Here is a 24209-nt window from a genome sequence, read left to right as displayed (position 1 = left end):
GCTAACAGGATTGGGACAATCCAGAGGATGCTGTTCCATAGGGCAAATGCCACTGAGAAGGCACATTTTTTTTTTGCTCAAACAATTACATTGCTTAATAGAGGGGTCCTGGAACATACCTTTTCAAGTAGCTTTAGTGTTGCACAAGCTTTGTTCCTGTATTTTTTCTACTCGACTTTGCTAATGCTAGACAGTCCATAGAGCAAATGATTAGCCTCTTACATATTTGCCAAGAGCCCATCTCTTGATTGTAAAACTATTTCAGCTGCTTACCAAGAAGAAAATGTAAAAAGAGGAGGGGAAAGGATGCCTTGATAAGTTATTTTTATGCTGCATATGCAGGCAAGCCTACAGAAATAGAAGAAATACATTTTTAAAAAATGTATCCCTACAGTGTTCCCCCACACACATACAATATTGTCTTAGACGTTTTATTACCACATACCAAACTGCTTTGTCTGCAGTTTGTAGAGTCTGAAGTCTAACACAGGAAGGATTTTATTGGTCTATTTTTGATATATTGCATACATTTAAAAAACGTATCCCTACAGTGTTCCCCCACACACATACAATATTGTCTTAGACGTTTTATTACCACATACCAAACTGCTTTGTCTGCAGTTTGTAGAGTCTGAAGTCTAACACAGAAAGGATTTTATTGATTTATTTTTGATATATTGCAGATAGTGATAGTGATTCAGTAAAAATGTTGACCTTAGGCTAGTTGCAAATGTCAGAAGTTTCTTCTAAATTAATATTCTAGACAAAGACAATTTGGGAATATAAACTGCCTCATTATAATGGGAATTGGATGAATTCCACTACTAAATGCCACTACTACTAGTTGTTCAAAACAAATTTGAGACATCTGTGATTCCACGGTACTAGCTCCATTTAATAGCTGTGCTGATATTTCTGGATTGGTTATACTTTAAGCATTTTGTTAGAGGAAACACTGGAGTTTGGAGGGGAAATGTCCTGCTTTCCTGTTTAGATTTAGATTTAGATTTAAAGTTTATTTATATGCCGCCCTTTTCCCTGGGGGGACTCAGGGCGGCTTACAACTTAAAAGGGGGGAGGGGGAGACAAACTTTTAACATATAAGACAAATACATAATTAAGAACACAACATTCATACTATTCGGGCGAGTTGTAGTCTTAACCCCAGGCCTGACGGGATAGCCAAGTTCTGAGGGCTGTGCGGAAGGTCTGGAGGGTGGTGAGGGTACGAATTTCCACGGGGAGATCGTTCCACAGGGTCGGAGCTGCCACCGAGAAGGCTCTCCTCCGCGTAGTTGCCAGTCGACATTGACCGGCAGATGGAACTCGGAGGAGGCCTAACCGGTGAGATCTAATAGGTCGTGTGGAGGTAATTGGCAGTAGGCAGTCTCTCAAGTATCCAGATCCACTACCATGGAGGGCTTTATGGGTGGCAAGTAGCACCTTGAAGCGTACCCGGAGATCGACAGGTAGCCAGTGCAACTCGCGGAGGATAGGTGTTATGTGGGTGAAGCGAGGTGCACCCACAATCGCTCGTGCGGCCGCATTCTGGACTAGCTGTTCTTGCAAGAGCAAGTGTAATCATAGTTAAGGCTCAGAAAAATAATGTATGCCAAAATATAAATACAGAATAAAGTACGTGGAAAGAATATCTGGGACATTTTTCCTCAAAAACACATTTGGACACTTTTCCTTTTACCTTGCTATCCTATCCCCTGGTGATTACAGTATTTATAATATAATATATAAAATAATGAAAGAAATAGTGATTTTGCAGAGCTAGAGAAGCCATAGAGAATTCTGAGGCCAAATTGACAAGGCAGGGCAAAATTTATGACTGACTAAATATTTAACCCGAATTCCTCTCCCTGTTCTCTCTCTTCACGGAGGGGGCGACAACTCTGTCCTCGGTGCAGGCACTCTTAAAAGTCAAACGCATACTTGTTGCTTCAGCAAATATGCACCGGGACGACGAGACTCCTAGCTGTAGGCTGTTCCACCGAGGGTTTCATATAACCAGCCAATAGAGTGGGAGGTGGAGTCAATGTGCAATCCCAAATGTGAGGCAATATCTGAACTCCGGACGCCCTTTGCTTTTTGCCCCCTTTATAAGGTGGGGCTTTCCTACAAGAGGGGGTGGAGTTGTAGAAAGGAGTGAGAAGGCTCTTTCCGCATCAAAGGGCGATTGTCGGCGCGCAAATACAGTAACTGAAATGTGAGTATGAGCGATACTAAAGAGGCGAGGGTGTCTTAGGGATAATTCCACTCAGTTTGCAGGAGGCCCCTGACAGAGGGCTCCTGCTTTCCTGTTCATCGCAGACAGGGCGGTCTCCAAGTCGAAGTGAAGAGACAGTCGGGAGTGGGTTGCATTGTTTTTTTTGCAATAGGGAGATTATTCCTACTGATTATGGTTGCATCTGCACATACGCTGGTACAGAGCAATCCAGCATTTCCCTGTCCATATGTGGGTTTTTTCTTCTTCATTTGAACTGCTCCGCGCGCAGGAAGGCGGTTCTGCTCTACGATTAGAAAAAAGGGAAACTTCCCTCCCCCTCCCTTGCTGGGAAAAGTAGATAAGAAAGGGACGCGCTTTGTTTTCAGGTTGCTAGTTTTGGAGCGAGTTTTTTTTTTTGACGGTAGATCCGAGCGGGTGCTGTGCAAAACAACACACTTTATTCCAGTTGTCAGAGTTATTCCCATTTCCCGAGATGTGGTTTTAGGCCTGAGGTTTATAAGGCGGGGCCTGTTTCATCTCCTCCTCCTGATTTTTAAAGCTGCTTTCTAAACCGCGATAATGTTATATTGCCGTCGTGGCCTCCGTATCCTAGCAGTATGTGCAATTTACTGCAATTTACTGGTTCTTAAATTGTTGATCCATTAGCTGCGGGGGAGGGGGGAGAAGGGAGGGAGGGAGAGAGAACAGGTAGCCCTCAATTTAGGACCACAATAGACCCCCAAATTGATGTTGGTAAATGAGAATGTTAAGTGAGTTTTGCCCCATTTTACAACTTTCCTTGCCAGGTTTGTTAAGTGAATCACTGCAGTAGTTGTTGGTCACATGGTTTTTTAGTGACGCTGGCTTCCCCATGGAATTTGCTTGACAGAAGGTCGCAAAAGGGGATCTAGTGACTCTGGGACACTTGCAACCGTCATAAATGTGAGTCAGTTGCCTAGCATCTACCATGGGGATGTTGTAAGAGTTGTAAGTGTGAAAAACTGTCCTTTTTTCAGTGATGTAACTTTCAACAGTCACTAAATTGACCGTTGTAAATTGAGGACTATCTGTAATCTAAGAATAATTCAAGAAATTATTACACCAAGCTTTGCATGTTTCTATCACAAAATTTATTTTTGTGTATCAAGTGAGTGCGTAAATTGGATGCATAAATCAGCTATAAGTACACTAGTGGTATTAAATAATGTAATTAATTATGCCCCAGAATGGATTATACAACCTATAATGCTTTATACAATGTCTCTGGTATAGAAATGAGTGCCCACAATTATTGAATTTGATAATAAAAATATTTGCCTTGTTTTGTAAACTATTTTGAAAGCTTTTCTGAAACATAATATCAATTTATAGAATTAGAAGGGAGCCTGGAAGTCATCTAGGCAATTCCCAGTGCCCAATTTAATAATTGAATTAAATAAAACACAAATGGCTGATCTTGAAAAACTTAGGGAAAGCTATCCTTGTACGGGAGACAACCTCAGGGAATCCAGAGTAATAGCCTACACTGGGAATCCGTGAGGGCCACTTAGGCATACTAGTTAAGGTGCTGAACTAGAAACTGGGAGCTGACAAGTTAGGCAGGAAACTAGCTGGATGTCTTTGGGCTAGTTCCCCTCTCAGCCCAACTTGGCTCATACAGTTGTGGTGAGGAAAAGGAGGTGGGAACATTATGTATGCCAACTTGAGTTTTAGAAAATAAAGATGGGACATAAAACTAATAATAATATTGAAATCCAGTGGTAAACTACTCTATTTTTGTAAGAAACCTAATATCCATATGGGTTTGATTCTAAAGAATTTGTACTTTACATAAGATACCTTGTCACAGAGCCTCCATATATTACATCTTCTGCAGCTTTGCCTCAGACCTCAGATGCTTCTTAGTTCCAGTTTATTGTTTCTTCCACGCGGCTTTTCTCGTTTACTCCATTCCACTGCAATGAGCACCATTACTACTGGTACATTTATACTGCAGCAACCTCTCAACTACCGAGACGGTACCCGTCACCAGCCTGTGGATGGGGATCACAGTGAGGAGATCTATGAACCGGCAACTGGTAAGCATCTGTTATAATGGTGATATTGAAGTCTTGGGGAGTTAATGTTATACAGCTATGTAATGTTCACCTCTTATCACACTCATAGGAATAGCTGACTTGGAAGTTATATAAATGACATTTAAATCCTCTTAGAAAATTAGATAATAATCAATACAAGAAAAAATATATTGTTTTTTTGAATATTTTTATGGATGCTTTTTTATGGCAGGATTTATTCACCTGCTGATAGAAGAAAATTTTTGAGGATTCTTATTCAATATGTATAAGTAAAGTAATTGATACAAAATGTATGTTTATATAGGAATACACTTTTAGATCATTGTGATTGTTTTTAGAAAATAATTTTTTTCAAAGAATTTTTTATTTGTTTATTCTCTTACATACCATTTTAAGTATACATTCACATAATTGTTATTCTTCTTTACATTTATCATTCTTATACGTTTATTATTCCATTTAATAGGTTATAATGTACAGTTTGGGTTGCTTTATTTGCCATCCCTTCCTCCTTTTGTAACACCAACTTATTTTCCCTTTCTTTTCTCCCTCCCTCCCTGCTCTAGTTTCTTCCTTCCTCCTCTCCTCCTTTCTTCTTCCCTTCCCTTTCTCCTACTGCTTCCTCTCCCCCCCATCCTCTCTCTTTCTCTTCCTTCCATCCTCCTCTCCTTACCTCTTTCTTTGCCCCCCCCCGTCTTCCTTCCTTTCTCGCCTCCTCTCTCCCTTTCTTTTTCTATTGTTGGTGTATATTTCAAATCTCAGATTATGTTTCCTTGGGATGGTATTTTCACCAACCCAAATATAATTTAGTATCATTTCTTATTCCCTTACTTTCGCTAGTCTACCCTAGTTATGTTCCCCACCCCTTTATATCTCGCTCTTGAATATATACTTATATATTATTTCTTTTCTGTTTTCCCCTCCCTTTTCCATTTAATAGTTTGTCATCTGGGTACTTGATCTTCTCCCTATTTTCTTTTCTAGCTTGCTTTCTCTAGCCAATCATAAAATCTTCCCCATGTCTTGAAGTACTCCGATTTCTCTTTATCCTTTATTTTCATTGTCAACCTATTCATCTCTGCACAATCTAGTATCTTTTTTATTATCTCTTCGACAGTTGGTAGTTTATTTAATTTCCAATTTAGGGCAAATACTTGCTGCTGTAATTGCATGTATAATCAAATAATTATCATCTTTCTTGAATTTCTCTGGGATAATACCTAGTAGAAATATCTCTAGTCTAAATTCAATTTCTTCTTGTAACATTTTCTTTAACCATATTCTTATTTTAGTCCAATATTTCCTGGCTTCTGCACATGTCCACCACATATGATAGTATGAACCTATTGCTTGTTGACACTTCCAACATTTTGCTGACTTCTCTTTAAACATCTTTGCTAGTTGCTAGTGCCATCTGTAAAACATTTTGTTTAAGTTTTCTTTGTAAGCTGTTGACATGGTTAATTTATAATTCCTTTCTCATAGTTGTTGCCACTTTTCTAGCTCAATCATGTGACCAAATTTTTTTGCCCAAGTTAACATTGTGTCTTTAACCACTTCTTCTAGCATAGTTCTTAATAGGTCGCTATATAGTTCCTTGATTATTCTTTCTTCCATTTCCATAAGTATCTTGTCCAACTCCGAACTTCCTAAGTTAAAACCATACTCTCTTTTATCTTTTTCATATCTTGATTGCATTTGCAATTGTGAAAACCATCCTATATGTTTTTCTAATTCTTGTTTTTATTTTAGTTCCCCCCTTTTGGTTAAGATATCTTTGTATCTAATAATATTTTTCATACTGGTAATATTTGGATGTGTCAATGCTTCCATTGTTGAAAACCATATTGGTATTTCTAAATAATGTTTCCCTTTCACTCTTTCCCATATTGTTAATAATCCATTCCTTACATAATGTCTTTGAGAATAGCCATGTGCCCTACTTTTATCATACCACAAAAAGCATGCCAACTCCAATGTCAATAATCTTGTATTTCTCAATAAAATCCATTCTTTCATGCAAGCTAGTCCTGCTGCTTGATAGTACAATTCCCAGTTTTGTAAAAACATTACATTTACTAAAATGGCAATTCTGGTGACTCTCATTTAAAAAAGACATAGAAAGTTATGTAGCAAGCTGTCCCATTTGTGCTGCCACAAAGCACAGGCAGAGGAAAAAACCCAGTCTACTGAAGCCAGTGGCTGACCCTTCAGCACCATTGAGACAGATCTCCATGGATTTCATTGTAGAATTATCTGAGAGTTCTGGAAACACAGTGATCTTGGTTGTCACAGAGTTTTTTTCAAAGCAGATTTACTTCATCCCATGCCAAAGGATCCCTATGGCCAAGATTTTTTGGTCCACATATACTGCTTGCGTGGGGCCCCATGATGTATTATTTCAGAAAGAGGGGTCCAATTCACATCCAAGTTCTGGAAAGCCTTTTTGGACCTACTCAGAACCAGACAAGGACTTCGTTCTAGTAATCATCTGTAAAAAAAACCCAACAACAACAGGGCCATGGAACGAAAAAACTCAGTTCTGGAACAGTACCTGCATTGCTTTATTTAATATCAGCAAGACAACTGGACCAAGCTATTGCCTTTTCCAGAAGTGACCTGTAATAATGCAGTTCACACTAGTACAGGTTTTACCCCATTCAGAGTGGCCACAGGGCAAGAATTTAATGCCATGCCTGAGTTACCCTCACGTGAATCAGAAATCGCCTCCTTGAAACATTTGCAAACCATTTGGCCAGTGGTCCGCAGAGCCTTGGATGAAGCCAAGGCTGCCTATAAAGCACAAGAGGACAAGAAACAAGTAGAATCTGAAGCTTATAAAGTGGGAGACAAATTTTACCTTTCCACAAAGTTTCTAAAATTTTTGCAGCAGGCTAAAAAGCTGGGCCCTAAATACATTGGGCCTTTCCCCATCGTTCATATTATTAACCCTGTCACGGTGGAATTGCAACTCCTTAAGTCATTATGGCAAGTCCACCCCATTTTCCATTGTAGCTTGCTGAAGCCTGAAGTCACTTCTGACCTTCGTTCATCTACTACCCCTGTTCCACTGTGCTGTGAGTTTCAGTTTCCTGCATTGCTGTACTGTGGGAGGGATTTTGTTTGCACTGCTTTAAATTGCTGTTTTTTAAGTGGGAAAATTTAGTTCCTGCCTATCTCAAGCCTTTTAATAAAAGCTCCTTTTGAAACAACTTCAGTTTCAAGAGTCTTGTTTTCTTGGGAAGATTGGAGAGGCAAGACCTTACAAAATATATAATTACCAAATTTGTTGATAACATAACTCTAGAAGAGGCAGCAAACACAAAGGCAATATCAAGATTCAGGAGAATCTTGACAAATTGGAATGATGGTAGCTAAATCTATTTCAACAGGAATGAGTTCTATATTTGGGTACAAAAAAATCGAAGACATGAAAATAGGATGAGAGAGGTTATTTGGGACACATTACAGTGACATGCAAAAAGATGCAGATATCCTGATGGATTATAAGAAGAATGTGAATCAATAGTGTGGCAATTCTACAAAATAGAATTATTCAGGCATGTGATATAAAAGCAATCCATGTTACACTGCATCTGGAATACTGTATCTTCTGGGCATGGCAGGCCTGCAGACAGGCATACAGAAATGGGCTGTCCTGAATAATCTGTTTAAAAACCTAAAAAAAAGAAATGTAAACATGGACAGAATTGCACAGGAACAAAAAGTGAATGGAGAAAAAGACTGGACTTGGAGAGAAGAGGAAACTGGAATTCAAGCATTTATTTGGATGCAAAGTTTATCTGCTGGGATTTTGTTTTCCTTTTCAAATTTTATACATTTGTCATTTTTTTAATATATCTGTGGATTACAAATTATATCAAGAGGCCAAAATCAACATTGCCACAGAAGGGACCAAAAAGAGAACTCAGAACTCCCCAAACCTCTGATAGTGTTAACAATTAACCAGTGGAATGGCTTGACATTAGAGGTATGGGTGCCATATCACTCGAGGTTTTTGTGAGATTGGATAGCTATTTGTCCTAAATAAAATAGGTTCCTTCACCTCTCTTATTCTATTACTCTAGAAGATTAACATCTAAAGATCGAAATTTCAGTTTAAATTTTATTTTTTAAAAAAATCTAAATTTTGGGATTTATGAAAATAAACTTCTAGAATTTTTTTTTAAAAAACCCTTTAATGAGGTGGCCCACTATTCCAACTTAGAGACAGCACAGCTGAGAAGTGACCTTGCTGTCAGGCAGTGTTCCAGCTGAAAGACAACCTGCAGCCCAACTGAGAGCCTGACAGCTGAGCAGAGGTGCAAATGGAGGCCACTTAGCAGAGGTGAGATGGAGCTAGGTGGCAGCAGACCAGTGGTTGAGAGCAACATGATGGCCTCTGAGCAGCAGCTGTGCAAAGCTAAGTGGCAGAGGAGTGGAGTACCCAGAACAGTGACTGAGAGCAGCGCAGTGGATCAGCAGTGGCTGAGAGCAGCATGGCATACCAATTGAGCAGTGGTGGAGCAGATCTGATGGCAGACTGGGGTGCCCACAGCAGCAGTTTAGAGCAGTGCGGCTGACCAACAACAGCTCAGAGCAGCATGGCATTGCAGCTGAGAAGCAGCTAAGCACCCAGAGAAGCACATCATACCTGAAAACCCCAGCAGTGGTCAGGCAACTGACAGGAAAAAGATAAATACATAACACTAGTGGACAGAGAAGAAAGGGATAAACTTTCAAGGTAGGATGTGTAAGAACACCCCTGTTAGGACATGTTAAGCTCTTACATACCTACCTTGAAAGTTTATCCCTTCTCTGTCAAACTTGTATCATCATGGCAGTGTCACATGACGTATTGGGACTTTTTCCCTCTTCGCTAAACCGGATTGGGGTGTAGCCAGCGTGTGACGCATCAGGCCCATGGGCTGGGAGTTTGACAGCCCTTTCCTAGAAAAAAGCCTGAGATTACCAACATAAAAGAAGTGCATAACATTTCATAAAGGGCCAAGAGCTATTGTAAATTCTTAACAATACTGAAGTTTTCTTAAAATGAGCAGCCAACCTCGTCTTCCAGCTCCACTGCACATGTGGGATGAGCCCACCCATGATGAACAGTGAACAGAAAGGGTGGGGAGCCCCTATCCCCAAGAGGCAGCCAGACTCTGCAGCCCATGCAGCACAGGTTCATCCAAGTGCTGTGACCACCAGGCCGACCATCCAAGCAACAGATGGAAGCAGTGAGGGAGACACGTCCCAGCTGTAGCAGGCCTGGGCAAGCAAAGACAGATGGGATCACAGTGAGGCAGCCCATCTGGTTGCCGTCACTGCCACGCCATGGCCCCTGCCATCTCTGCCTACATGATAGGCTCAAGATCCAGTTGGATCTTGACAGACTTGAAGAATGGGCAGTATCCAACAACATGAAATTTAATCTGGAGAAAAGCAAGGTTTGACACTTAGGCAGGAGAAAACCAAAGTTGCAAGTACTGAGTAGTTCAGTGTTGGTGAATCTTTTCGACAGTGCCAAAGTGACAGCGCGTGCACACGGGGGGGAGCGTCGGAAACCGGAAGAGCAGCTCCATGGTGCGCGTGCATGCACATGCCAGGAAGCTGAGGTTCTGGTTGCTGGCGCACATGAAGACCAGCTGGCCAGCATGTATGTGTGCAAAGGAAATGAGAAGCTCAGCTTCCCAGTGTGCACATGGACGCCGGGGAGCTGCTCTTCTGGTTTCCGGCACTTCCGCGCACACGTAGACCAGCTGACCAGCATGCATGGGCATACTGGAACTGGAAGAGCAACGGGCGACAGCTGTTGTGTCTGGGAAGATGGCTCTGTGTGCCACTTCCAGCACATGTGCCATAGGTTCGCTATCATGGGATTAGGTGAAACCTGGCTCAAAAACAGTAACTGAGAGGAAGCCTGGAGTCCTTGTGGACAATCATTTAAATATGAGCCAGCATTATGCGGCAGGAACCAAATAAGATAATACAATCCTTGGTTGTATAAACAAAGCGATAGAATTAAAATCACATAAGGTATTAGTACTGATTTATAAAGTCATAGTAAGGCCACACCTGGAATACTGCATCCAGTTTTGGTCACCATATTACAAAAAAGATTTTGAGACTTTGGAAAAAGTGCAGAGAAAAGCAACTAAGATGATTAAAGGTCTGGAGACTAAAACATATAAAGAGCAGATAGAGTTGCAGGATTTGGGTTTGGCTAGCTAGTCTATTGAAAAGAAAGATTAGGGGTGACATGATAGTATTCCAATATTTGAAGGGCTGCCACTAAGGGTCAACTTCTTTTCCAAAACACAAGATAAGAAACAATGGATGGAAACTTTTGGGACCTTTTGTCCACATATTGTTCAGGCATCACATTATATCCAAAATTCTTTGCCCACTGAATCTACGTTTTACATGTTCATTTTCTAAGTTCATTTTCAATAACATTCTATAAATCTTAGCAATAATATGTTCATCGTTATCTCATAATGAACGTTCCAATTAATTTTTAACAAAATCAAAACCATAGCACTTTTTATCGAATGTAAACCTTTCTTTCAGTTGCTGGTAAGTAAACCAATGGCAAGTATAACCTCCTGATTCAAGTTCTTCCCTTGGCTTTAATATGGGTCATCAGAATTGAAAGATAAAATTTTATCATACATCAGCCAAACTGGCTTCACCACCATTTCTTTTCTAAAAAAGGCTTCCTGTGGCGACACCTAGAGAGGCAACTTTATAGAGTGTCTTGTTTTATATTTATTCCAAACTCTTAGTGTGGCACCTGTAACAAAATGGTTATTACAATCAACATTAGCTTTACTTTTGTCATACCATAAGTAGCTGTGCCATCCAAACCTTAGTGCATGTCCCTCTAATTCAAATAACCTTTTGTTTTGTAAACTCATCCATTCTTTTGCTCAGGTCAAGCAACACGCATCAAAATACAATTTCATATCTGGTAGGCCCAGCCACCCTCTTTCCTTGGCATTTTGCAATAGCTTATATCTAATTCTTGTTTTTTTTCCCTTGCCACATAAACTTAGAAATATCCTTCCGCCATCGTTTAAAGCGATAAAGCAAAAAAAATTGGAGTATGATTCACACTCTAATACAGATAGAAAATCCTGAAAATGCAGATAGAAATGAAACCAGAATTTTTCCTTTTGGGACTAATGGAAAAAGAACTGTGGAAAAAAATTGGCACTTTGTTAATATACATATTGACAGCAGCAAGATTATTATATGTACAAAAATGGGAAAACACCTTCATACCAACCATGAGAATGGTTGTGGAAGTTGATGGATTTGGCTGAAATGGCAAAACTGACTAAAAGACAAGAATATAAATACTTTTGTTTCCACATGGAAACCACTTCTGAATTTCGTGCTTGATGTGGAAAAGAATGTAACGTTGACTTTGGGTTTTTACAGATTAAACAGATAGATCTTTATAGAAATTACTTGTTAATATGGAAAAACAAAAAGTTGTGACTTGAAGTTTTATTTTACTGCATCAGAGAGTCGGAAGTCAATTCTTTTTCTTTTCTTTTTCCTATTCTTTCCCACTTCCCTTTACTCTTCCCCTCCTTCCTTAAATATTATTTTATAATACTTAATAATTTAATTAAAATGTGGATTTGTTAAAATTGTGGCAAAAGGTGCTGTAATATTGAATTGCTATTTATTATCAAGTCATTTTCACTTCTTAATAAGTAGCTTAATAGATAGTATTAATAAGCATTGCCAAGTAAGCATTGTTGATAGATTTTGGCAAACTGAACCGCCTTTTTTCTTCTTCAGGCAGAGTAATTGGGAACTTACCCTTCTCTGGTGAGAAGGAGGTAGATCTGGCTGTAAAGAGTGGACATGCTGCTTTCAAAATATGGAGTCAGAAATCAGGCATGGAACGGAGCAGCATTCTGCTGGAGGCAGCCCGAATTATCCGGGTATGTGATATAAAAGCAATAATGTAAGGTTGTGTTGGCAAGTTTATTAGTATTGGGGGTACCCCGACTTTATGGAACCTGGAAAATATCAAGTGGATAGGATAAATGTTGATTCCCAGGAATCTGGGTGATTTTAGTCAAGATTGATGTTTTGTCACTTTTGACATGGAAGAAAAATATGTAAGCCTCAGGCTGCATACAGATCATAGATTGATTTAAAGAAACAGGTCAAATCCTATCTCCACATTATCTGTTAATTTCAGTACTCTAGTTTTTCCTTAAGCAACTGTACATTATAAGAAATGAAGAGTTCAGATAGAAAATCTGCTGTTTTGTAAAGTTCAGAAACCTACAATTTAAAGAACAATGTTTGCATGTCTGAGAATCCATAAACAATTCATTAAAAGTCTCTTGTTGTAAGGTTCTGCCTCTCCCTCCTGCTCAAGAAAGCAGGGACTCTCAAAACTTTAGCATTTCAAAAGGAAATGTATTGAAAGGAAGTGAATGGAAGACAATGCACTGAGTTCTCCTCAGGCAATTCCGTTAGGATAAAGTGGTTAACTCCTTTCAGTTTGATTTTTAACAGATTAAGAGTTGGAAGGATGGGAAATGACTTTGTAGACCATTTTAGTCCAACAACACACACACACATCCCTCAAGCAGGAGGTCCTACACCAGTGATGGGCAACCTTTTTGGCGTGGTGTGTCAAAAATCGGCAAAAAATCGAGCATAACTCGCATTGTGTGTCACTTCGACAAAAACATAATTTTGCGCAATTTATAGTTTAAACTACAAAAATGTATAATGGCGCTCACAGTTCCCATTGGCACTCCGCTGTTCCCTGCTGTGGTGCGGTCGTAACCGACAGTCCCAGGAGTAGACTCTCTGTGCCGGCCTGACTGGAGAGAGGCGCGCACTGTTCCCGCGTTCCTCTCCTGCGGGTCCTCCATCGCCGCGCTGATGACGTGTGTGCGCACGGCACGCACGCCTTACCAGCAGCCCCTGCGCTCAGAAAGGGGCGGCGGTGATACAGTAAGTGAGTATGGGCGGGGGAGATCACACGTTCCCCCCCGTTCCTCCAGCACAGATTCTTTCATCCTCGGCGGCCATGCAGGAGCCGAGGATGAATTGCATCCTGTGCGTGTCACCCCAAATGGCTACGCGTGTCAGCACTGACACTCGTGTCATAGGTTCGCCATCACTGTCCTACACTGTTTCTGACAAATAGCAGTCCAATCTCTTCTTGAAAGTCTCAAGTGATAAAGCTCCCACAACTTCCAAAGGCAAGCTGTTCCATTGGTTGATTGTTCTCACTGTTAGAAAGTTCCTTCTTATTTCTAGGTCAAATCTCTCCTTGGTCAGTTTCTATCCATTATTCCTTGTCTGGCCTTTAGGTGCTTTAGAAAATAGCTTGACCCCTTACTCTCTCTGGCAGCCCTTCAGATATTGGAACACTGATATCATGTCTCTCCTGGTCCTTCTCTTTATTAGACTAGCCATGCTCAATTTCTGTAACCGTTCTTCATATGTTTTAGTTTCCAGGCCCCTAATCAACTTGGTTGCTCTCCTCTGCACTTTTTCTAGAGTGGTAACCAAAAATTGATGCAGTACTCTGGGTGTGGTCTTACTAGGGCTTTATAGAGTGGTATTAGTAACTCACTTGATCTTGATTGTATCCCTCTATTAATGTAATTTAGGATTGCATTGGTTTTTTTGGCTGCTGCTGCACACTGCTGGCTCGTATTTAGCTGGTTGTTCACTAAGACTCCAAGATCCCTCTCACAGTCACTGCTATTAAGCCTGGTTTCACCCAGTTTATATGTTTACTTTTGGTTTTTCTTACCTAAGTGTAGGACTTTACTTTTCTCTACATTGAATTTCATTTTGTTAGATAGGGCCGAGTGTTTAAGTCTCAAGATTCTTCTAGATCTTGAGCCTATCTTCTAGGGTGTTAGCTATTCCTGCCAGCTTAGTATCATCTGCAAATTTGGTAAGTTCCCCTTCTATTCACTTATCTAAGTCATATATGAAGATATTGAAGAGTACTGGGCCTAAGACGGAACCTCATGGTATCCCACTGCTCACTTCTCTTCCTGCAGACTTAGACCCATTAAGGACTACTTGTTGAATACAATTTGTCAGCCAGTTGCAAATCCATCTGGTGATGAAGCGGTCTATCCCACTTTTTTCTAACTTATGAAGAAATAGGTTGTGGTCTACTTTGTTGAATGCCTTGTGGAAGTCTAAGTATATTATGTCTACAGTATTTTGCTGGTGGTCTAATTTAGTCACTATGTTGAAGAATGAAGTAAGATTGGTTTGGGATGATCTGTTTTTAACAAACCCATGCTGGCTGGTAGTTATTACTTTACTCATTTCTAGGTGGTGGCAGATCTATTTTTTATTATCTTTTCTAGTATCTTCCTGGATATTGATATTAGACTGGTTGTTCTGTAGTTCTGTAGTTTTGTTTTTCCCTCTTTTTGAAGATGTTGAATGAGTCAATCCACAGGTGCGAAGATGTTGTGGAAACTGGTCATCCTGAGAAAGAGATAAGGAGTGTGTTTCTTCTGTGAGGCTTCCAAACTGAGAAAAAAACAGATGGTCCTTCCCCCTTGCACATCCCTCAAGGTAAACCAAAACACAGGACAGAATAGGTGACAGAGTAAAAGTTATAAACTAGGGAATTACAGGATACATAGGAAAACAGGATGAGAGCAATAAGTGAGTAAAAGAATCCGGGTCTCCCCGCTTGAATGGCAGTATCAGGATAGCGATCTGACATCTGGTGTCTCTGATCCTGGAGATAGCATGTACTCATGCTCTATTAACCATTGGTACATTGCCTTATCTTCTGGTAATGAATCCTGAAGTATCATTTCATTTTTCCCACACTTTCATTATTTCATTATTAAAGGTAAATGGATACTCTAAGTTCATTTATTGTGAGAAAGAAAAATGGCTTATTTCTGTACTCTTTTCACAACATTCATAATTCTATAAATTTTTATAATGACTTCCCTTTCTTGCCTTTTTTCTAAATTAAATAGCTCCTAATACAGAAACTCCCACTCACTAAATTTGTTTGTCCTTTTCTGCATCTCTTCCAGAAATATCTTGGATATAGAATAGAATAGAACTGGAAGGGACCTTGGAGGTCTTCTAGTCCAGCCCCCTGTTCAAGCAGGAAACCTTGTACCATTTCGGACAAATGGCTTTCCAGTCTTTTTTTAAAAACCTCCAGTGATGAAACACTTACCACTTCTGAAGACAAGCTGTTCCACTTGTTAATTGTCCTCATTGTTAGGAAGTTTCTCCTTAATTCCAGATTGCTTCTCTCCTTGATTAGTTTCCATCCATTATTTCTTATCCTGCCTTCTAGCTATGATCTATATATGACTAGAATTTTCACATAATTTTTCTTGCTAAACTATAAATTTATAATTATAAATTGCTAAAGAATAGACAAAGTATTCCCTAATATAATGCACTGGCTACCAATTTGCTTCTGGGTTCAATTCAAGGTGTTGGTCATCACCTATAAAGCTCTACATGGCCTAGGATCAGATATCTGCAGAACCAGCTTCACTCAATCTCATTGGTCTGTTTCATTTCATCAGGCAAGGAAGGTATGCTACAAACCTGTCAGTCAAAGAATTTTGACTGCTGAAGGTCTAGGAATTGAGCCTTCTCTACCATGGCTCCTCTTAGTGGAACATCCTGCTCCCAGAGTAAGGAAATCTTGGGGAAAGATGGGGTCAAAGCTGCAGCCTGGTTGGGGGGTGGGGTGGCATACAACTCTGTGACTGGCTAGTCCCTGTAATAAACCAAACATTAAATGACCATTTTAGGGATTCCCTCCCGCCCCCTTGATGGTTAATTGTCATTATTCTACAATTTAAAAAATGCTATTTTAATTTTTTTATTTTCATGTTAATTTTCTACATTGTTTGACTTATCAGTTATATTATATTATATACTATCCAGATCCCCTTTTTGAGGGGGATGGGCAGTTTAGAAATACAAAACATAAACAAACAAACAAATAAAATACTGATTAGTAAGATATTTATGTCTGGTCTGGTTGGCATGACAGTTAAGTGGATTGAAATTATAACCACAGAGTACTCATCAATGGTTGCCCATCAAATTCTATTGTTACTCAACTGGGATCACATAAAAATAAGAGTCACTCTGAATCCTCTGTTCTTAAACATTTTGATTTATGATTTGGAAGAAGAGGTAGAGGTAATTCTCCAGTTTTGCAGTTTATATCAAATTGGGTGGGATAACCCTAGAAGACTGAAATCAGATTTAAAATAGGTTGATAGGTTGGAGACATGAACTAACAGCAACAGAATGAAATGTAACGGAAGAAAGTATACAATTCTTTACTATGAAATGTGAATGTATATGTATAGGATGAGCAATACCTGGCTTTGTAATTGCATTTATAAGAAAGCAGACTGGAGTTGGTTGCAAACAGAATAATAGCGACCAATAGGATGTGGCTGCAAAAAAAGCAAATGCAAACTTAAGCTTTATGAACAGAAGTATAATTTCTAAATCATTATAATATTATTCCATTCTGCTTTGCTTAGTCAAACATACAATAAGCTCAAGTAATATGTCAGGTTCAGGTCACCACATATTAAAATGAATTCAGAGATACTGAAACAGGTTCTGGGAAGGCCAATAAAGATGATCAACACTAGAAACTAAGCCAAATTAAAAGAGATTGAAGAAAAAAAATATTTAGCCTTCAGAAAACATGATTGAGGCAGGAAGAGAGAAGTCTACCAATTCCTGAATGAATGTCACAAAAAGAATGCCAAGATTTGTGTAGTAGTTTGCCATTGCAAACTGTGGTACAAGAACTTTAAATTAAAGGAAGATTGATTCTAAATGAAAGTTTTAAAACACTTCCTAAAAGCAAAAGTAACTTGAAATTGAAGCTAATTACCAGGACAAAGTGAATATGTTCAGGATGTGTGGACCATATATCTGGCATTTTTAACTTGATTTCCTGCATAGAGCAAGGAGTTTTTGACCCCTCTTTCAAACCAGCAGTCCTCTCTGTCCAGAATATGGGTTTGTCCATTTGCAGATGGACTGCATTTGAAAATGGAATAGTGAAGAGGTGCACAAATACAAATTAGGAGATATAGGAAGCGAACCCAGGATAACCAATGCTCATAGTATGGAGAACAAAAAGGAAGAGCTTGAAATTCAAATACATGATGGCAAATATAATATAATATTATAATATTATAACTATTATTGAAACTTTGTGGGATAGAACCCATGATTAGAACACATAAGTAAAAGGGTATCAACTGTTGAAAAGAAACAGACCTAACAAAAGGGAGGTGGTTGAATTTTATGCCAGGAAGTACTACACTTCCACAGAAATACACAATACTAGGGAGGAAAGTCTTGAATGTATTGGGGTAATTACTAGAGGAAAAAGAAATAATGCAAAATTGAATTTGTGTCTGTCACTGGGACCAAACCTTTCTTCCAAGCTTTAACAGTCATGCTGGAGCTTCAGATAATTTCTTCAGATAATTTCTCTACTGGAATACGTGCTTTGGGCCGTTCTGAGACATGTATATGTTGTGCCTTCCTATTGGCTGATTGGGCAACCGAACCCATTGGTAGTCTCACATTGCAATGAACAAAGATACACATTTAATTTCACAGCAGCTAAGATCATTGGCCATGCAGGAAGGCACAAAGACAGCCAGGGAAGTGATTGAAGCCTGGGAAATGGGCCCCTTGTCAGTTAACAGGAGTGCTGAATGAACCAGCTTATCAAATACTTAGGCACCAAGGACTTAGCAGCACAAAGAAATGACAGCCAATTGCCAGCCATCAACACACCAATCAGCCAATAGGAAGGCACCACATAAACACGACTCACAGAACCATCCAAGCACATATTCCAGTTAGAATAGGGGTATCAAACTCAATTTCATGGAAGGCCAGATCAGCATTATGGTCACTCTCAAAGGGCCAGGTGGGTGTGGCTGGTTGGCCGTGTGACTTGGTGGGCATAGCAACTCGACCTGGCTTGCTCAATGTTGCTCATGTTGAGGGGGACCTGTGATGGGCCAGACAAGGCTGAAAGGGATGATCCAGCGCCACAAACAGGAGACAGAGCATTGGTGCTTGCATACAGTTGGGTAGAGTGTTGTATACAAAATTATGTACTATTTATATCACATCTCTCTTCAGACCCAAAGGCATTATACCTTTATAACAAGATCTAAACAAAAATTTATTAATAAAATTTATGGGACTTTTCGCCAAGTCACAATTTACAATTTATAACCAAGTTACTTTTACTAATTGGTGTTGTCATTTCATTATTGTCGTAGTTAATTATATGTTAATAAATAAACATTGAATGATAATCTAAAACAATCTACAAAATACTAAAATCCCTACTTATTAATTACCAAAAATTAACTAACTTGTTATCATCAACTTTCATTATCAACCTGTATCTTTCCAATGGCAAAACAGTCTTGTCTCTCTTGCCAGTTGTTGTGTCAATTCTCTTTTCAGCTCCTTTATAAAGTTTTTATAAACTTCTCTCTGCACTTTATTGCTTAAAAGATCTCTCAAATAGTCTCGTTGCCCTTGAATTGTTATTAGCATTAGCTTGTCTTTGGTTGTTAAACTTATTTCTGAAAAGGTTTCTCTTCTTAACTCCATCATTATCACCTTTTTTTTTCTCCTGTATCTTGAAATCTGGGATAAAGCTCAAAATTGTCAAATTCACTTTTCCATCTTCCCTTCTTCCCACTTTCACCCATATTTGCTCCATTAATAAGTTCATCTATTGTCTTGTCTTTATCTTCTATATTTTCATTCTCTTCTTTAATTTTTGGGGCTCCAACCCCATCGTCTTTTGCTGTGAGAAACTATAGTCTATCCAACTTCTTCTCAAATCTCCCAAATCCTTCCAAAATATTTTGAATTCCAGCCAGGATGTTTTGAAATTTTAAGGTTTCCTCATCTGGATATTGATCCATCCCCCCCAAAAAAAATGAAGGAGAAAAAAAGAAAAAGCCTGATAGCCACTGCCACTCTAGCCTTCCAAGCGTCTTTTGTGTACATATATATAATTATTTTAAGTTAATTTAAGCACAAGTTCTTTTATACTCTTCAAAGGAGAAGGGTTCTATCTTTTTCTTTCCTTTCCTTCTCTTGCCAAAATATTTTCCAAGAGCACCTGCAAAAAATTCATGCTCTTGACAAATTATATAAGCAAGTTGCAAACCCTTCAGTTACAAAGTCATTAAGATCAAAAAGGAATGAACAAAGGATACATTGTTTCAAAGAGAGAACTCCAGACTCTGGCTTCCTAATGGCAGATTCAAATTTTTCATACTTTTCTCAATCTTATAGAAAACAAAACTTTAGTTGTCTTTGGTGGAATTTAATAATAAATAGTAAGAAGAATTTGTTAAAATAAAAAAGAGAGTTTTAATTTAAGCCAAAAAATAAGGTGATAAAAAATAGAGGGGGAAAAATCAATCCGTTCACTTCAAGTGGAGAAACAAGAAACACTTCAATCCACAAAATATCATTACAAGAAAAAACAAAAACAAAAACTTTCCAAGGCAGTCCAATAAGGATTAAATTTGCCGCTTTATTCTTTTACTTAAATTTATCTTTTAAAAAAAGTTTCTTTGGGCAATCTTTCTCAGAATAAAAAAAAACCTCATCCGATGGACTCTCTTTCACTTCCTTCCTTCCGGAGCTGTCTCCGACTTCATCAGCCTGGGGGCTGCCTGTTTGCTGCCGGCTTGAAGCGCTTCCCTTGGGTCAATCAGGGAATTTGCAATGTCCCTGAGACCGGCAAGGCTTTGTCTTCCTGTTCACTGTCTCTACGGGACTGTTTAGGTCCTGCTGGACCGTCCAGTGGCAATAGTGTCAACGGCAGTATCGGACTGTCGAGACTGCATGATGTATTGTCGCGACGTTGGCTCCTCCTCCGTAATCCCCTCATTTTTTTTAAGGTGGGCAGCATATCATGTCATTCTATTGTGAAACTGTCATTCAAGCGGGGAGGGGGCCCTGGATTCTTTTACTCACTTATTGCTCTCATCCTGTTTTCCTATGTATCTTGTAATTCCCTAGTTTATAACTTTTATCCTGTCACCTATTCTGCCCTGTGTTTTGATTTACCTTGAGGGATGTACAAGGGGGGAGGACCATCTGTTTTCTCTCATTTGGAAGCCTCACAGAAGAAGCTCACAGGAATGACTCTATTTCTCAGGATGACCCATTTCCACAACTTCTTCGCACCTGTGGATTGGCTCATTCAACATCAAACTGAGAGGAGGGGTTTCTAATCACTTTATCCTAACAGAATTACCTGAGGGGAACTCAGACCCTGCTTTGCATTGTCATGCATTTATTTCCTTTCAATAAAAGTTTCCTTTTGAAATGCTAAAGTTTTGAGAGACCATGCTTTCTTGAATAGGGGGAAAAGGCAGGACCATACACCAGATCTCTAAATATCAGGCATACTAAAATATTTAATTAGCTACAAAGAGAAAAAGTCATTTGAAAAGTATTTTGGTCATCTGAGAAAGATTTCCTTTCCGTTCTTAAATAAATTGCAAAATTAAAATCCCAAATAAATACAATAACTATTAATTCCTGGTTCCATAATCAGTGTGTCTTTATTTGGACTAGATGCTAGAAACCTGGTCTATTTGGAATGCACAGGACATGCTCGGTCATGGCATATTGCAAGAATGGGCAAATTGTGAGTCAGGAATTGTAACTGTCTCCTGATCAGTTTCCAAGCTGTAAGAAGCTTTCCAATGTCTGGGGGGATATTAATGAAAATTTTGTTGGATTTGAGAAGTTTGTACAGAGAAAGGATCTCCAGAGGTTTCCTTTCCCTATCCCTATTTTGCCATGTTGACTGAAAACTGTTCCATTAAATTTCAGCAGACTTAAAGCAGTGCTAGGGAAATGTCTCATGAAGCGTGCAGCTTGTCTACTCCTGATATTTGGTTATAGCACACTAACATTTAATTGCATATGCTTTTCTGTAATTTTGCCAGAGCTTTGAATACAAGCTATTTTCATGTTTCAAGATTCATTGAAAAAGAATTATTCACCTTGATCCAGCAGATCATAGTTTCCAAATGTAACAAAATGTATTTCATTTATATTCTGTTTCATTTGTAAAATGCATGCACTTGTAAATCAAATATCCTATTGCTCAGCTTTTTTTAGAATTTTCTTTTGAAGCTTTGTACATATTGTATAAAGGCTATTCAGGATTTATTCTTTTTATTTTTAATTTTATTGTATATGTTTTGATTCAAATTATACTTTTTTAGTATGCTTTATTGTAAATTGTCCAGAGAGCTTCAGTTATTATATGTTTTAAACATTTTAATAGATGCATAAAAATAGAAAACTTATTGCTACTGCTTAGCATGTTCTATGCCATGTATTGGATTCCAGGAAAGAAGAGAAGAAATTGCCACCCTAGAAACAATCAACAATGGGAAATCCATCTTTGAAGCGCTCATAGACATTGATATATCTTGGCAAAGCCTGCAGTTTTATGCTGGTCTAGCTTGTTCTTTAACAGGTAGCTGTTACATGTTCTGTTTGTTCATTCTGTCTCTTTTTTCATTTATTATTCCTTAGTCTAAAATCTCCTTAAATAAAACCAATTAATACAATTTTATAGCAATAGCAGTTAGACTTATATACCGCTTCATAGGGCTTTCAGCCCTCTCTAAGCGGTTTACAGAATCAGCATATTGCCCCCACAGTCTGGGTCCTCATTTCACCCACCTCAGAAGGATGGAAGGCTGAGTCAACCTTGAGCCGGTGAGATTAGAACCGCTGAACTGCAGATAACAGCCAGCTGAAGTGGCCTGCAGTACTGCACCCTAACCACCTCGGCTCAGTTTATAAGTACTTAATATTTAAGAATTAATATGAGATACTTCCAAGGGCAAAATCTTAGAGCAAAGGTTACCTTATTTGAGCTGTAGTTGATGTAGACTAGCAGAATTTTTCTTGAATGTTTTGGTACTTATTTCCAGATTAGTGGGGTATGGGAGACTAGCTATTTAGATTATTCATCTTAATTTGCATAGAATAATTTGAAATTGCTCAAAATGAATCTTGTGTTATTTTTGCCATTCCACAATCATTGAGAAAGGTAATATGTAGCACATGTCTACTACAAGAAATGACTTGTTGAAAGAAGTAAAAATAGCTATGCTTCTGCCCTCTTCGATGATTTGATTTGATGATTTGCTGGAATTCCATGCAGGTTAGTGAATTAGAAAGACCGGTTGCCCAATCTACATTTTCTGGAGCATTCAGTTTCTGTATTTATTATAGGAAGGAAAAGTCTTTTCTTCAATAATTAGAATATAAGTTCATCCTTCCTCTACTACTTTTCTGGATATAAAGCCTTTTTAATTACTCTGCTTCTCATTCTTGAGAATTGGTTTATATTTCTTATACCCAGATCTCTTCATCTCTTCTGTTTAGGTCAACATGTCCAGCTCCCTGAGGGATCCTTTGCTTATATCAGAAGAGAACCTCTTGGAGTTTGTGCTGGGATAGGGGCTTGGAACTACCCTTTTCAGATTGCCTGCTGGAAATCAGCCCCTGCTTTGGCTTGTGGTAAAATAAATTATTTTTTGATAAATGAATGAGTTTCATTCACACCAGAAAAGACGCCTAGAGCGTGGTTGGAGGGCCAGCCGGTCTGAATCTGATCGAACACTAGTAAGAATTCATATTAAATCCTACTTAGTGGCAATAAAAGTGGCAAAACGGCAAAATTTTTCCACTCTTAGCGCGTCCGCAGATAACTGCCCAGCCGCCCTGTTTAGGGTGACCCACTCCTTACTTAACCAAGGAACTGAGAAAGACCCCTTGCAGGATAGGGCTGAAGAATTTGTTCAGTATCTGCAGGATAAAATCACTCAGATCCGGACAGGCTTGGACTCTGACTGGGTAGGTTCAGGTGAGTCGATGGGGATGAATCTGGTGGAGACCATCTGGGGTGAATTTGACCCTGTGACCCCCGAGGGCATGGACAGGATTATGGGGAGATTCAGTGCTGCCACTTGTGTGCTGGACCCGTGTCCCTCTTGGTTAGTCTCGGCTTCACGGGAGATGACACAAGGCTGGCTCCAGGCAATTACCAACGCTTCATTGAGAGAGGGGTTCTTTCCCCCTGCCTTGAAGGAGGCGGTGGTGAGGCCCCTCCTTAAGAAGCCTTCCCTGGACCCAACTTCTTTAGCCATCTATCATCCGGTCTCCAACCTTCGCGTTGTAGCAAAGGTTGTTGAGAGTGCGGTATCACGTCAGCTTCCCCAGTTCCTGGATAAAGCTGCCTACCTGGATCTGTTTCAGTCGGGTTTCAGGCCCGGGTACAGCACGGAAACGGCATTGGTCGCGTTGGTCGATGATCTCTGGCGGGCCTGGGACCGGGGTTGCTCCTCTGTCCTGGTCCTATTAGACCTCTCAGCGGCTTTCGATACCATCAACCATGGTATCCTACTGTGACAACTCAGGGGGTTGGGAGTGGGGGGCACTGTTTTACGGTGGTTCTCCTACCTGTCGGATCGGTTGCAGTTTGTGTTGACTGGAGGGCAGGGATCAACCACGAGGCGCGTCACTTGTGGGTGCCCCAGGGGTTGGTTCTCTCACCCCTCCTGTTCAACATATATATGAAACCACTGGGTGAGATCATCCGTGGTTTTGGAGTACCGTATCATCAATATGCTGATGATACCCAGCTTTTCATCTCTACCCCAAACCACCCAAACGATGACCTCGACGTGATGTCCTGATGCCTGGAGGCTGTGTGGATCTGGATGGGGAGGAACAGGCTCAAGCTCAATCCCTCCAAGACTGAGTGGCTGTGGTTTCCATCATCCCGATTT

At 39.6% G+C, this 24209-nt stretch overlaps 1 protein-coding gene across 1 annotated transcript in view; it reads left to right on the top strand.

Annotated features, from left to right (window-relative positions):
• The first annotated feature begins 2057 nt into the window (after positions 1-2057).
• ALDH9A1 (aldehyde dehydrogenase 9 family member A1) overlaps positions 2058-24209 on the top strand; it is a 42145-nt gene continuing 19993 nt past the window's right edge. Inside the window, exons 1-5 of the mRNA XM_087726551.1 lie at positions 2058-2215; positions 4092-4293; positions 12109-12254; positions 21754-21883; positions 22804-22938. Coding sequence (XP_087582677.1) covers positions 4110-4293; positions 12109-12254; positions 21754-21883; positions 22804-22938 — 595 coding nt within the window. The 5' untranslated portion in view covers positions 2058-2215; positions 4092-4109. The remainder of the gene's footprint in view (positions 2216-4091; positions 4294-12108; positions 12255-21753; positions 21884-22803; positions 22939-24209) is intronic.

This window comes from Thamnophis sirtalis, unplaced genomic scaffold (assembly GCF_051295495.1).
Source record: "Thamnophis sirtalis isolate CommonGarterSnake01/CBP01778 unplaced genomic scaffold, rThaSir2_p1.2 scaffold_12, whole genome shotgun sequence".
Taxonomy (NCBI): Eukaryota; Metazoa; Chordata; class Lepidosauria; order Squamata; family Natricidae; genus Thamnophis; species Thamnophis sirtalis.
Note: the sequence above shows the minus strand (reverse complement) of the source record. Positions and strands in the feature narration are given on the sequence as shown.